The sequence below is a fragment of the Opisthocomus hoazin genome, chromosome 4 (genome assembly GCF_030867145.1).
Source record: "Opisthocomus hoazin isolate bOpiHoa1 chromosome 4, bOpiHoa1.hap1, whole genome shotgun sequence".
Classification (NCBI taxonomy): Eukaryota; Metazoa; Chordata; class Aves; order Opisthocomiformes; family Opisthocomidae; genus Opisthocomus; species Opisthocomus hoazin.
In genome coordinates this window covers 16,235,704-16,248,349 of record NC_134417.1, presented here as the reverse complement: position 1 = coordinate 16,248,349, position 12,646 = coordinate 16,235,704, and the positions used below count along the sequence as shown (strand labels likewise).

General features: G+C 50.8%; 1 protein-coding gene across 1 annotated transcript; it reads right to left on the bottom strand.

The window, feature by feature from the left end:
* Positions 1 to 200: 200 nt before the first annotated feature.
* Positions 201 to 11,911, bottom strand: CLDN1 (claudin 1). Its single transcript, XM_009931668.2, has 4 exons — positions 11,617 to 11,911; positions 3,369 to 3,533; positions 2,812 to 2,896; positions 201 to 2,317 (listed from the first exon to the last, which is right to left on the bottom strand). Exons 1-4 carry the CDS (start codon positions 11,837 to 11,839, stop codon positions 2,155 to 2,157), a joined length of 636 nt encoding a protein of 211 aa, XP_009929970.2. The 5' UTR covers positions 11,840 to 11,911; the 3' UTR covers positions 201 to 2,154.
* Between the last annotated feature and the right edge of the window lie 735 nt (positions 11,912 to 12,646).

Here is a 12,646-nt window from a genome sequence, read left to right as displayed (position 1 = left end):
TTACTGGGTGAGTTTCTGCCAGAGGCCACAACCGCCTGACTCACTGTAGAAGATCTGTCCCCACCTATGTCTGCTGTAGATACACACAGCTAAACAAGCTCCATACTGGCAGGCAGGTTCCCAAAGGCCCAAGCCCCCCCTCTTCTCTTCCATGCACACTGTCCAAGTTCTGCTCAAAAATAAGAAATGAAGTAATGCAGTCTGATTTTCCTTAAAAAAGTCCATTTATTGAAATTGTTTAAACAGTTTATACAAGTTCCCAATACAAGCGTCTGCTCCCTGGCTCAGGGTTGTTGATGCAAATACAGAAGCACAGACTTCAGCGGCTCTTTAATGTGACCTGAGCTGCTACCTCCTAAGACAAGGTCTCATGAGGCAGCTGCTGTCCACAGGCAGTTCCCCATAGATAAGTGGAAGCCACATGACCCAGCTCCAAGCGCAGGCCAGCATCAACTCAAGCTTGAAGCAAATGCTCTGGTTGGTTCCTTTTAGTAACTTGGATTTATGTTGCAGAGAGTCAGGTCAAACAGAGGTACAAGGCTTATACAAACCACCAACACCATGGTTGTACATTGCTCAGTCCCAGAGGCTCTCCCTGTCTATAGAAGGAGATCAAGAAATTAGATGCTTCTGAACACACACACAATTATAAAGCCTGGTCAGAAGCAACCAGTTTCCTTCCATAGAAAAAAGCAAGGTCGAGCTTCAGAGAACTGGTACCATCCTTCTAGGTATTACAAGACTTAACTCCAGACAGCCTCAGCCTGTGTTAGTCAAACACCAAGTGACTGAGTGTTTCAGAAGAAGGGTTGGGAACCTTTGATGAGCTGCATTCATTTTTTTTTTAGATATTACTTAATACGCAAGGATGGCTTTATCTTTAAAATGCTATTTTCTTCCTCTTTGGTGAGCTTGGATTAAAAGAAAATGCTATAACCTTTGGGTCATTTTCCTTAGAATTTGCCTTCATATCACTGAAAGTGTTTACAAGAAAAAAAGACATGATCAAATGGCAGCATGTGAGGTATCACTGGCGAAACATCAGGGAGCAGCAGTGCATTCAATTTGGTTTAACACTTTTAGCTGCATAAGGCAAAGTGAGATCAGTAATTAAGCCCAAATGAGAAAGACTCAAGGAAATAAGGGAGTTTGTTAAAAAGTGGCCAGTAACACACACCATGGGATAAAGTTTCAAACTCAGTTAGGTACTAGGGTGGGAACATGGAAAAACAGTCACTGGCAGCACTCAATGTCTAAGGAACAGCAGCAGCAGTCCCACCAGAGACACCCAGCAAAAATGGAAGGCAATCATTTTTCTTCAGCTCTTCCTCAACAAACCTGCAGTTGCTTTAGAAGCCTGCCAACCTCTGCAGCCACAATTTTGCAGCCTTTGGCTCAGACACAACCAAGCTAACAAGATCTTGTAGAAATGTAATCTTGTAAATCTTGTAAAAATAGCAACGACATACATTATAGCCACGCCACCTTACACTGAGTCTTCTGTTGGCCAGCATCATGTGCATGGACAGTTACTGGTTTCAATTTGCTAAGTCACAGCAATTTAATTGTGTTTGACCCTTTGTCATGTCAATCTGCACAAAAAGGAGGGTGCTGAAGATGACGATAATAAGACAGTACAGGAGCATTTTAGATCTCTTCAAACATTCCTACATGTAAAGTCTTTTCCCTAAAATTATGTTTCCCCTTAAGCTATTGGTTTCATCACTTTGTATGGAATATATGTTCCTTTAATCTCTACACACACCACACTGGGCTCTAACTTAATGGGATATGGGACTGAATTGTTACCAACTATTTTTTTAAAATAAAAAAAACTAAAAAAGCACCAACATCCATCTAAAAAAAACAGTATCTTTTTTCCCTTTTACTCCCAAGTACTAAACTTAACCCAAGCTTGGAGGTTTCATCTTTCCAGTGGCAATACCTATGAACCTAGGCTAGCCTTCCTCCACGGGCTGGGAGAGAAAGGAGAAGTTATGTCCAGTAGCAAAGACGATTACAAAAATATACAAATTTTGGGGAGAAGAGGAAGGCAGAACCCAGAGTCTGAACTCTGCTCAGGACAGTGGCATTGTAGTGTCCTCTCCAAAATGCTTTCACTACCAGTTCTGGTGGCTCCTCTTCTTTGTTTCATTATACGTAATCCTTCCCTGTGGAGGGGGCATTTTTCGGATAGCCTCGGCTGGGTGGATATGAAGTTTCTCTCCGTGGACAGGAGCAGCAGAGGAAGGCTCCCCCCAGCATGGCCAGAGAAGCAGCTGCCCAGCCTATGAAGAGAGCTGATCCAAACTCAAACCTGGGAGAGAACAGAGGAAGAAAGTGAATGCCATTAAGTAATGCCCCTGTATAACAGCGTTAGCATGCTCACACAAAGCGGAAGGGAGCTGAAATTGGGATAGAGGTGGCTTCCTGCAAGGCAGCAGTTTGGAGGAGCCCGAGACTCGGCTGACCCTCGAAGCCCAGAGCTTTGTATGCTGGGTTAGTCCAGTCCGTCAGCTCACCCTGCATGACCGCAGCAAGGCCAAGCTCTGTGCAAACCAGGCCTTCAGCATTTAGTGGAGGAAAAATGCAGAAGTGACAGCAGTTAGGACTCTGGCAGTGATGCTGCCTCAAAGCCAAGAATTATGAGCCACACGGATGAGATCTGGTCCTCATGCTCTTTCTGCAGAGTTTGAAGCCAACCCAGTCAGCTCAGGAAATTTTCTTTGTTTTGAGACTCTGCTACTCAAAACTAAGCCCCGTGAGAATATGCCATGCTATATTTCAGAGTTGTATCAAATGGGTCAGTACCTGGTGTTGACAGGGGTGAAAGGGTCATAAAAGGCCCGAGCCACTCTGTTGCCATACCATGACGTGGCCACCAGTGCTGCCAAACCTGCACATGAAGGAAACAATGTCACCACTCATCAAGAAAAAACAATCAACAAAATAGCTACAGAATTAAATGTGTATCTGGAGTGATGCTGAGCTGCTCCTGCCCTGGGAAGTTCTGAATTGATACTTTGTGCTTGTTGGGAGAGAAATTAAGAAAGAATTTGAGTCCACCCACAGTTGCACTGCACCAGAAGCAGGACTGCTGGTAGCCCTCCACTGAAGCAGGTGTACAGGTCAAACTCAGCTCTGCTAACAGAGATGGAAGGCATACAGTCCATATAGAAAGTGTAATGCTAGTGCCAGAAGACCCATTTGATGCCTCAGATTGGCACAGTACCTGTTGGCTATGTACACTAGGGAATTCCCAGCCCAAAATGCTTGTGAAGCAATGACAGCAAGCCCTCCCCCATCCAGTATAAATGCTGTTTAGAAGATGGCACATTGAACACTAAACACATCTGTAAGTTACCAACCTGCAATGATGAAGATCACCCCACCGAAGACAGCCATCCGCATCTTCTTCACCTGGTCATCTTCCATGCACTTCATGCATTTCATCCCAGTCACAGCCACAAATACAGCCACGAGGCCCAGGAGTATTGAAGCCACCATCAAAGCCCGAGTGGCCTGCAGACTGCCTAGAAGACATTAGGATTTGAGTTACCACAAAGAAAACTCAATACACAAATAGAAATTCAAATTACTGGGCTCAGTAATCATGTGTCAAAATACTCTGCTCCCTGTTACACAGGACACACACAACCAAGCAAGACTTTCCTTCCTAGCTTTAAGCTCCCAGAGACTGTCAAGCATCAGGATCAGAGAACTTTCAGCCTCTTCTGAAATGCATGGCAAACAAGGTCATGCAGCTTTTTGCAGGAAATGACCTGGGAATTGCCCTCAGACATCTTTTGTTCCTTGATCATTTGAATCCCTATTGGCAGGGCATATCTGTTTATCAAAAGAAGTATTCAGATTTATGCTCCACCTTGACAAAGCATTTAGGCACATGTTTTAATATGAATAGTGCCATACATATGAATAGTCCCACAGCAGACAGCAAGGCCCCTTTATTGCTCAACACTTCCAAAACCTGTCTTGTATACAAGTGCCTCAGTGCTGATTTAGAGATTTTTTTTTTTGTGCTAAATCCTCAGTTTGAGTCCCAGAGGGTACAAAAACACAACTGCAACAGAAATACGATTTTCCCAGCCAAGTGAAAAATAGGGCGGTTTTTTTACTACCTAAAATATTGCAGACACACTCAGTGTACTTTCTCCAAGATCTGTTTTCATATTGACTCATCTGAAGGCATAAACACTATGTATGTGAGCGACCGAATTCAGATTTTCTTGATACCAAAGGAGAAAGAAAACGATGGTATAAAGTCATTACTGAACAAACCTCAGGTGACAGAACACCTGAATAGCAGTGAAATAAGAGCCTGAGCTTTAGGGCCTGGCAAATCAGGTTTGTTTGAACAGCACAGATTTTAATATACACTCCTGTTAAGATCTGGGAACAAACAGGGATGGCTAATTGAAGGAACAAGCTTCCAGGAGCATGCTGTAATCGAGGCAAAAGTGTCCCCTGACCCAGGCTGTTTAGCAGTGGCACATGTAGAGTTTCAGCCAAGTTTCACCAGAATCTGTTCCGAAGTCTGGAGGTCACCCCTGAAAAAAGCACACTGGCTGCATTCTGCTGGAGCTCTGCAAGGCACTTCAAGCTCACACCAGAGCACCTGCAAGCTCCTCGGTCAGCGCCGAGCACTGGTCCAGCGAACCCACCAGAGCCTGCACTGCAACAACGAGCTCCCTGGCTCAACCCAAAACCCAGAGAGGAGCTCACACCTGACACTGGCCCAGACGGTAGCACAGCTGCACGCCTACCCTCTGCAGCTTCTTTACTATGCTTTGCCCTACAGCACTGCTTGTGCAGGAAAATCCTTGTGACCCACACCAACAACAGGCTATCAGGCTCTGGTTCTGCTTTAAAACAGATCTGGATCTGTCTCTACACACACCTCCTTATTGTTGTGTAAATAATTACGAAACCAGTTAAAAACAATAGACTAAAAAGGCAATATTCAGAGCAATAGGAAGTGACACAACTTTCCTAAGAACAGTCTTGGCTTTCTTGGGAAAAATCCCACAATCAGCTTGCCTCTCACTTCCCTCAAAGGGGAAGGGTGACACCTCTGCTCCACCCAGGTGCTCACCAAAACCCATCTGCTGCACTGACTGCAGAAACCCATTTACAGAGCCATTTACCACTTTAGCATAAATCACAACAGCCGTATCCAAACATGTCTTTAATAGATTTATCTCCAATGTCAGAGATTATGCTCTAAAAATAATTTCTAACCTACAAAAGTTATGCCATCTTTCAGAAAGACTTCAGCTGACAGGTTACCACCCAGGCAACCAATTCAGCTGCCATACATTTAAAACCAAATTGTGCATTACAGCAGCAGCTCTGTTGAGTTCAATGGCTGAATAGATGACCCACAGAGGTCCCTTCCAACCCCTACTATTCTGTGATTCTGTGAACACTAGTTCCTACTTTGCATGGGAAAGGACATTTTCTACAGAGGTACCAGATCTGTTTCATGGAGTCTACAGTAAGCTGGGCTTAGTCTTGCTGCAGAAGAAATTACTTTACAGTAGAGGGTTTTGGAAGAGTTCATTCATGAAGCTGAGAATAGGAAATGTTATCTCAAACAACTAGAATACTAGTTATAAGCATGGAAATAGACCTATGACCTCCAAACACAGTACTAAGGGACAAACACAGGAAGATGCTTGAAAAAGTTGCTATGACCTCAGAAGACCTACCTATGAAACCTGCTAAAATCTCAAGATGTACCAGTATTAACTGGATGCATGTCAGGACAGCATTGCAGGAGCAGCCGAAAAAAAACCAGCGCTGTGAGCATTTCCCAGGGCTGCCTGCTTTCAGCAGCAGACCCTGGAGGGACATCTCCTGGCGTCCTCACCGCTCCCTTACGCGTGGCTCCATGGACAGAAGCATTCAGGAAGCTCACAGTAGGACAGAAGAACAGGTTGCAGCATTTGCAGAACAGACTGTCCCTTTATCCCAAGAAGCTCCAGTGTGACATGACGGTATTAGCCAACCATCCTCCCCTCAGCCCGGCGCGGCTGCACTGTATGTGTAGCACGCACTGGGAGACAGCGCTTTTGTCTTCCTACCACTTTTGCAATGTGTGGAGTACATTGACTGCAGTTAATCATCACACAAGCTATTAGTTATTATGTACACATTAACAACTGCGTTGTCAATGGAAGCTGCACATCCAGAGGCTGAGAAAGCTAGTTTAACAGTAGCTCTGTTGTTCACATGGGCCTTTCCAAACCCCAGATGATATAACATTGTATTAACCTGCTAAACAGGACTGGCTACTGACAAGTGGAAGTACTCCACAGCAATCTAACTTTACAACTATTATCATATTAGAGAGAAAGAGGATTTCCCCCACACTCCTTGCCACTGCAGGTCTCACGCCGTGCAACGCCTGTAGCCTCCCACACCACACCCCGCGGCTGGCTGCCAGAAAGCCCAGAGAGTCTCAGCAGCCCTTGGGGATAAAACAGTCTGGTGCAAGGTGAGGCAAACTGGCCTGGCATCCAACAACAGTTGTCGGATGGCAACAGTATTTTGTCAATATAAACCACTATTGACTCAGAATCAAAGCCTTTTTATTGCTGGTTAGTAATGAGAGACCTGGCCTGAAAAGCCTACAGCAAGAAAGCAGCAAGAGCTGAAGGACAGAAGCTTAAAACTACTGAGAAAGGTTAATAACGAATGTGAATTCTGCAAGCCATAAAATACTGTGTAAGTCCACAAAAACACCTGTTCCACATAATGAAACCCCCTTTCTTAAAAAGATGCTAACAGTTATGACTTATTATTAGCGAGTTTGGACACAAACTACATGATGCATTTTATCTGAAGCCTTCATAAGACTTTCTCCTTCCCACAACTATGGATTTACCTGACACAGACCTGTAATTGCTGGCAACTGTCATAAAAAAAGACTTCACCGGCATATGGCCTATGTTTGAGATTATTTTTCCTATCATCACATTTCCTTATTTATTCTGTTTATGTCATCTACATTATAGAAAAGCTATTGGGAAAGTGCCAGGGGATTTTTGCAATGCCTGTTTGTAATGCAAAATTGCTGTAATGGCTTTGTGTGCAGATTATTTTCTGATAGGGATGCTCATTGACTGCCTTGTTTGTATTTTAACTATGGACATTTCCTTCCCTTCCCATGGGCCACCATGCAACCAAGTGATGAAGAATACAGGTGAAACAGATGCTGTGCAGCTCCCTCTAATCTCTGCAAGAGAAGTTCCCCAAGCATTATAAGTACCCCTGTAGTGTAGGAAGCATGTTACACGGTCCACCTCCAAGAGAAGTCAGCAGCCTTCAAATCTTTCCCACCACGGTTTCATAAAAGCTGAATCTCCTGGAAGGAGTGGGATCTGAGATCCTGCTGTTCTGCCCTGCCAGTATGTGACAGTTACTTCCGTGCAGCAAGCAAGGGAATGAAGATCTGAGCAAGCTGCCCCACCTTCAGAGGGAGGCAGCAAACATATCTCACTTTGCAGTCATTTTGTCTGGACCCAAAAGCCTGCTTAATGGCTTGGAGGCTTTCAACCCCCTTACCAGCCCCTGCAAAGACCCTGCACACCTGCCACCATCAGATATTCCAGTCTGGACTCCTTCAAAGTGCCTCCCAACAAGTCTAGAAGACTGTACAGAGGAATCTGGGCAGGACACAGAATCAGACAGGGTTGTGTTTCCCAAAATGGGAAGGCTGGGAAGTCCTCACTGCATGTCCAGTGCAAAAGAGGTAAGTTCAGTAGGTGGTAGTGGCCTTACACTCTGCCCCAAAGCAAACCAGATTCAATGCCCCTCCACAGTCACTCAAATGCAGTCACTCAAACGGCAGATGAAGGCTTGCTGGTAAGACAGGCACCACACAGTACCACCATTTCCAGATTCCTGGTCAGAGGAGACCTGGGCAGACTGTTTTCCCACAAAGCCTGGAAATTCCCTTACCAAGAGGTTTAGTAACACTTAGTAACCCTAGCTACTAAAGCTGCTTAGAAGCTGCTTGTAGAGCAATAAAGCCAGTGTATTGCAACAGACGCCCATCCCCTCTTGCTGAAACGACACAGCACCACACAGGAACAGCCTCGGTGGCATTCCAAGGAACACTCTACCTTGTCAAAGCGCAGCACAAGTAAGGCTGTTTTATCACTCGATCATGATTTTTCATGAGGAAGGAACAGCGATTGAGAAACATATGAGCAAATTAACCCTTAACCCACATGAAAGCACAGATACCAGCAGGTTCTACCTGCTCACTCCAGATCTAAAGGTACAGAGATGACAAACTACTGGGACACACTTGTCCCTCGAACTATAGCTTTGTCTGTCCCTGGACCACCCTCCTAACTCCCCCACCATGAGGGCAGACCAGTAGTAACCTGAGCATGAACCCTTCCTTTCCCCCCCACCATCCTCTTCCCCAGCTCCTGAACAGGCTCAGCCGGGGTGGTAAAGATGTAGGAGTGAAAATTTCACATTTCAGTGATGCTGTTTGACCCAGAGGGCATCCAAACCCTTGTTTATTTTCTGGGCTAGGGCACAAAGGCTCATTGTGGATGTACTAGATTTAGTGATGATGTGGTAGATGAGTCTCAGCTTGTCTCAAGCACAGGACCTCCCCCCAGCAAAGCCAAACAAGGCAATGAGTGTCTACTGCTAGAACAGCCTAGACAGGACCCAGAACAACATCTACTCTGAGCAGGAGAGTGTGGTTAGGTGGGCCTGAGTTTCCAGAAACAGGGACCAGGAGCCCTTCTCCTTCCTGTCTGAGACCATGCCCCGGAGATCCCGGAGGAGGACAAAGCTCAGCTAAGCTCCATGGACGATGCTGGAGGGCTACAAGAACAATGCTGAGGCTCTGCAAAAAAGCCTTGTTGCAAGGGTGGCTTTTGTTGCCTCTGTGTCTGCATGTGGCCACGCACGGCTTTTCACGTAAGCCAGCAAAACGCAGCCTTTCTATTGCCTGAATAGGAGCACTGACATAAGCCCTCAGCTGAACGCAGCTGCGGGAGAAGTGCCAGCATGGGTGCACTCCAGCAGCATGGCCACACGGGAAGCTGGAGGCCCCTCCATTGGCTAACGGTGCTTATCGGCTTGTGCCAACCCCATCTCAGACATGCAGCATTGGTCCAAGCAGCCACACACTGGCACATCTAGAGGAATGACAGTAGCTACCAGATATGCAAAAGCTTTCTGGCAAAGCTTTCCAGTGTTCCCACAACCGTGAATCGCCGCAGGTGCGAGGAGGCTCAGTCCTTTCTACAAGGACAAAGTAATTACAGATCTGAGCCTGTCCCATCTGTGCGTGAGGCTCTGATGTGTGGCTCAGAGCACTCAGGGCACGTGAAGCTCTGGCAGGAAAGCATAGCTAGAAGTTTTTCTGCCCACGTAGCTGTACCACCTTCACCATGACAAAGAAAAACAGCCAGGGAGCTGTTGCTGCACCTGTCTCAGGGTGTGGCTGTTGAATTGGGTATAAATGGGGTTTTTTGCACCTCCACCCAAAACAGGACTGCTGGACCCTGTCCAAGCCCATGTGGCTGCAAGACCTTGAAGGGAGACCAGGCAGGGAAAACAGCAGATAAGATGGATGTCCCTAGGCACGACCTGCTTTCAAGCAGGAGAGGTGCAGCCTGAGCAAGCTGAGGTGTGAACGAACCAGGAGTCCTTTAGCCGGCCCTCACCGACTTTTGCATGAAGAAAACATCCTCTGGGATTTCTATATTCCTTGGGCTTCCTGGGAATTCTCAGGCAAGCGTGCCCTGCAGGGCCAGGGGCTCTGTCGGAGGACAAAAGGCCACCAAGAGCTGAGCCTCGGCCCCCAGCACCTCGCACCTCCTTCCCCCTCAGCCCTGCAAGAGAAGAGCCCTCATTGTTTGCTGGACAAAGGTGAGGGGAGCAGCTGGTTTTCAGTGAATGGGGCAGGTCTGGAGGTCCTGGGGCAGGTTTTCAGGAGTCCGTTCAAGCCAGGCTCCGCGTCTGATTCTGCGGGCAGGTCTCATTTACAGCACAATGGGCTGCAGCCACACAGGCCCCCCCGAGGCAAGTTTACCTTTCGCAACCCATCCAGGGGGTGGCTGGAGATTCCTCAGCGCTGCTGGCATCTTCGCCCCCCACCCCCAGTGCGAGATAAGAGGCTTGAAGTTGAGCTCACACATAATTACTACTCAAACCACCCTGGACTGCGTGCTTAGCCCAGCCCTGATTACCCACAGCCCTGCACCCTGTTAGTGCAAAGTGGGTGCACCCCACTCCTTGACGGGAGCAATTTGCACCTCTTCCAGCTGCAGGGCCCACGGGTGTTCGGGGCAAGGGAGCAGGAATGATTAATGTGGGCTAGCAATGAAGGTGGGGTCCGGGGTGTCCGGCTTCACTGCATGACACACAGGAAGGGTTGGTGGCAATCTAACTCGGGGATACTCCCCCACGGTCCCTGGTGTGTGAGAAACTGCCTGCTCAACCCTTTGGGAAAGGGAAGGTGACCAAGGGGGTAATTATTCTTTTATTAATTAGGGAGGGACACGGATGAAGCTGTTCCAGGACACTGCTGGACTCGGGATAAGGGGAGGAATATTGAGAAAGGTGGTTTTTTTGAACCCCTTTGGGTGCCAGCTTAAGTTATACAGTCCAGCGCTCTGAGCGGCCCTCACCGGGGTTCCATCTCGGCGTGACCCCCCCGAGCGACCCCCCCGCAAGCCAGGCTGCGGTCCCTGCGCGCCCGAGATGGCTCCGCCGTCCCAGGACGACACCAGAGACCTGGAGATGGCCTTCACGGACTGGTCTGCCTGAAGATGGCAGGCAGCGCTGCCCGGGCCAGAACTCACCGCCCAGCCCTGCGCTCCGGAGCCCCGCGGAACAGCACCGGCTTTCCCAGAGAGCGAAAAGCCCAAAACAGCCAAAGGAAAAGGACCTGCGCCCGTGGGAAAGCACCGCTGAGGAGCTGCGCGTCCCACTGAGCCCTGCCCGAACGAAGGCGGGCCCCGACCGAGCTTCAACGGCCAAAAAAACACCCGTGCTCGCAACACGGCGCTTTCCCGAACACGCGTGGGCAATGTGACCCTGCCCCTCCCGGGATGTTCTTTTGGGGGTCGCGCAGTGGGACGGCTCCGGCTCCTCGCCCCCCCCCCCCCCCCCGGGGGAGGGGGGGGGTACCGCCGCGGGAAGAGCCGCAGAGCCCCAGCTGCCCCGACGGGGGGGGTGGGGTGGGGTGTCACCGAGGGATTCACCCTCAGCCCCGGTGGGGAGAGCCATCGGAGGAACCCCAAGAGACACGCACCTGAGCCCCGACGGCACCATAAAGATGGGTGACCCTGAACCTCCAACACCGAAGTGACGAGCGGCGTAGCTCCAGGGCACAGGGACCTTAAGACCCGACGGCACCGGCACCCCCAGCGGGACAGGCACCGGGTGGGGGGAGGGCGACGGACTGGCACCCCCAGTCCCAGCACTTCAGCCCGAGCCCCGACATGGGGGTGAGGGCCCTACGGGACCGGTACCCTCAGCCCCAACCGGAGAGGAACCGGGGCGGAGGGGGTGACCCCGACGGGACGGACATCCCAAAACCCGCACCCCCCGACTTACCCTCCAGCTTGAGCAGCGAGTCGTACACCTTGCACTGGATCTGCCCCGTGCTCTGCATGGCGCACGACATCCACAGCCCCTCGTAGAGCGCCTGGGCCGTGACGATGTTGTCCCCCGCGTAAGATGCCATCTTCCACTGGGGCATGGCGGTGCTGATGATGATGCCGATCCAGCCCAGGAAGGCCAGCACGAAGCCCAGGACCTGCAGCCCCCCGCTGGCCATGTCTCGGGGTGGGGGGGGGAAGCGGAGGGTCGCTGCGGGGGGAAGGGGACGGAGGGAACGCACCCAGCCGCGCGCCGCACTGCCGCCCGCGCGCCCGCCCGCGCCGCTTTTAAAGCCGCGCTAAGGGGCGCCCCCTGGCGGCCCCGCGCCACACCCCCCCCGCCCCGCCCCACGGGGTTTTCCGCGGTGGGACGCGGCCCCTCGCACATCCACCCCCCCCACACCCACCCATCTCGATGCCGAGAGCTGCGGGGTGAGGGGGACTCTGAACTGCCCCCCCTCCGTCCCCCGGGGGGTGACCCACAGCCCCTGGGGCCCGCCCTTGCCCCCCCGCCTCTGGAGAAGTGGTTCCCGTCCCTTCTGTCCCCCCGGGGCTTGCCGGGGGACGCTCCGGCACCGGCGGAGGTGTTGGCACCTCCGGTTGAGCCCGTTGGGGGGTCTTCCCCCCTCCTAGTGGTGGGGGCTCTGCGACCGCGAGCCCCCCCCGTCGCCCTCTCTGAGCCTCGCCGGTGTTGCCCTTCCCCAGCCGGGGCGATGAACTTCTCCCTTCGGTGGGGGCACCGGGCGGGAACGGCGGGGACCGGGCCGTCCCGGTGCCACCCCACCCGCCGCCCTCCCCAGCCCATCTCAGTGCCGCCAGTGCCAGGCCAGGGCCGGGGGGCAGCTCCCACCCGGCAGACCCACCGCCCGGCTCCCCGGGCGCGCAGCACCCGCGGGGATGCTCCGCTGCGCGGGAAGCGAGGGAGAAGTCACGGAAATTCTGTGTGCTGTGATTTTACAGGGGCTTCAGAGAGGCAGCTGAGCGAG

Coding starts and splice junctions, on each gene's coding strand:
- CLDN1 (XM_009931668.2), bottom strand. CDS start 11,839: ATGGCCAGCGGGGGGCTGCAGGTCCTGGGCTTCGTGCTGGCCTTCCTG. Junction 2,897..3,368: donor GGTGATCTTCATCATTGCAG/GTTGGTAACTTA, acceptor CTTCATGTGCAG/GTTTGGCAGCACTGGTGGCC. Junction 2,318..2,811: donor TTCACCCCTGTCAACACCAG/GTACTGACCCAT, acceptor GTTCTCTCCCAG/GTTTGAGTTTGGATCAGCTC.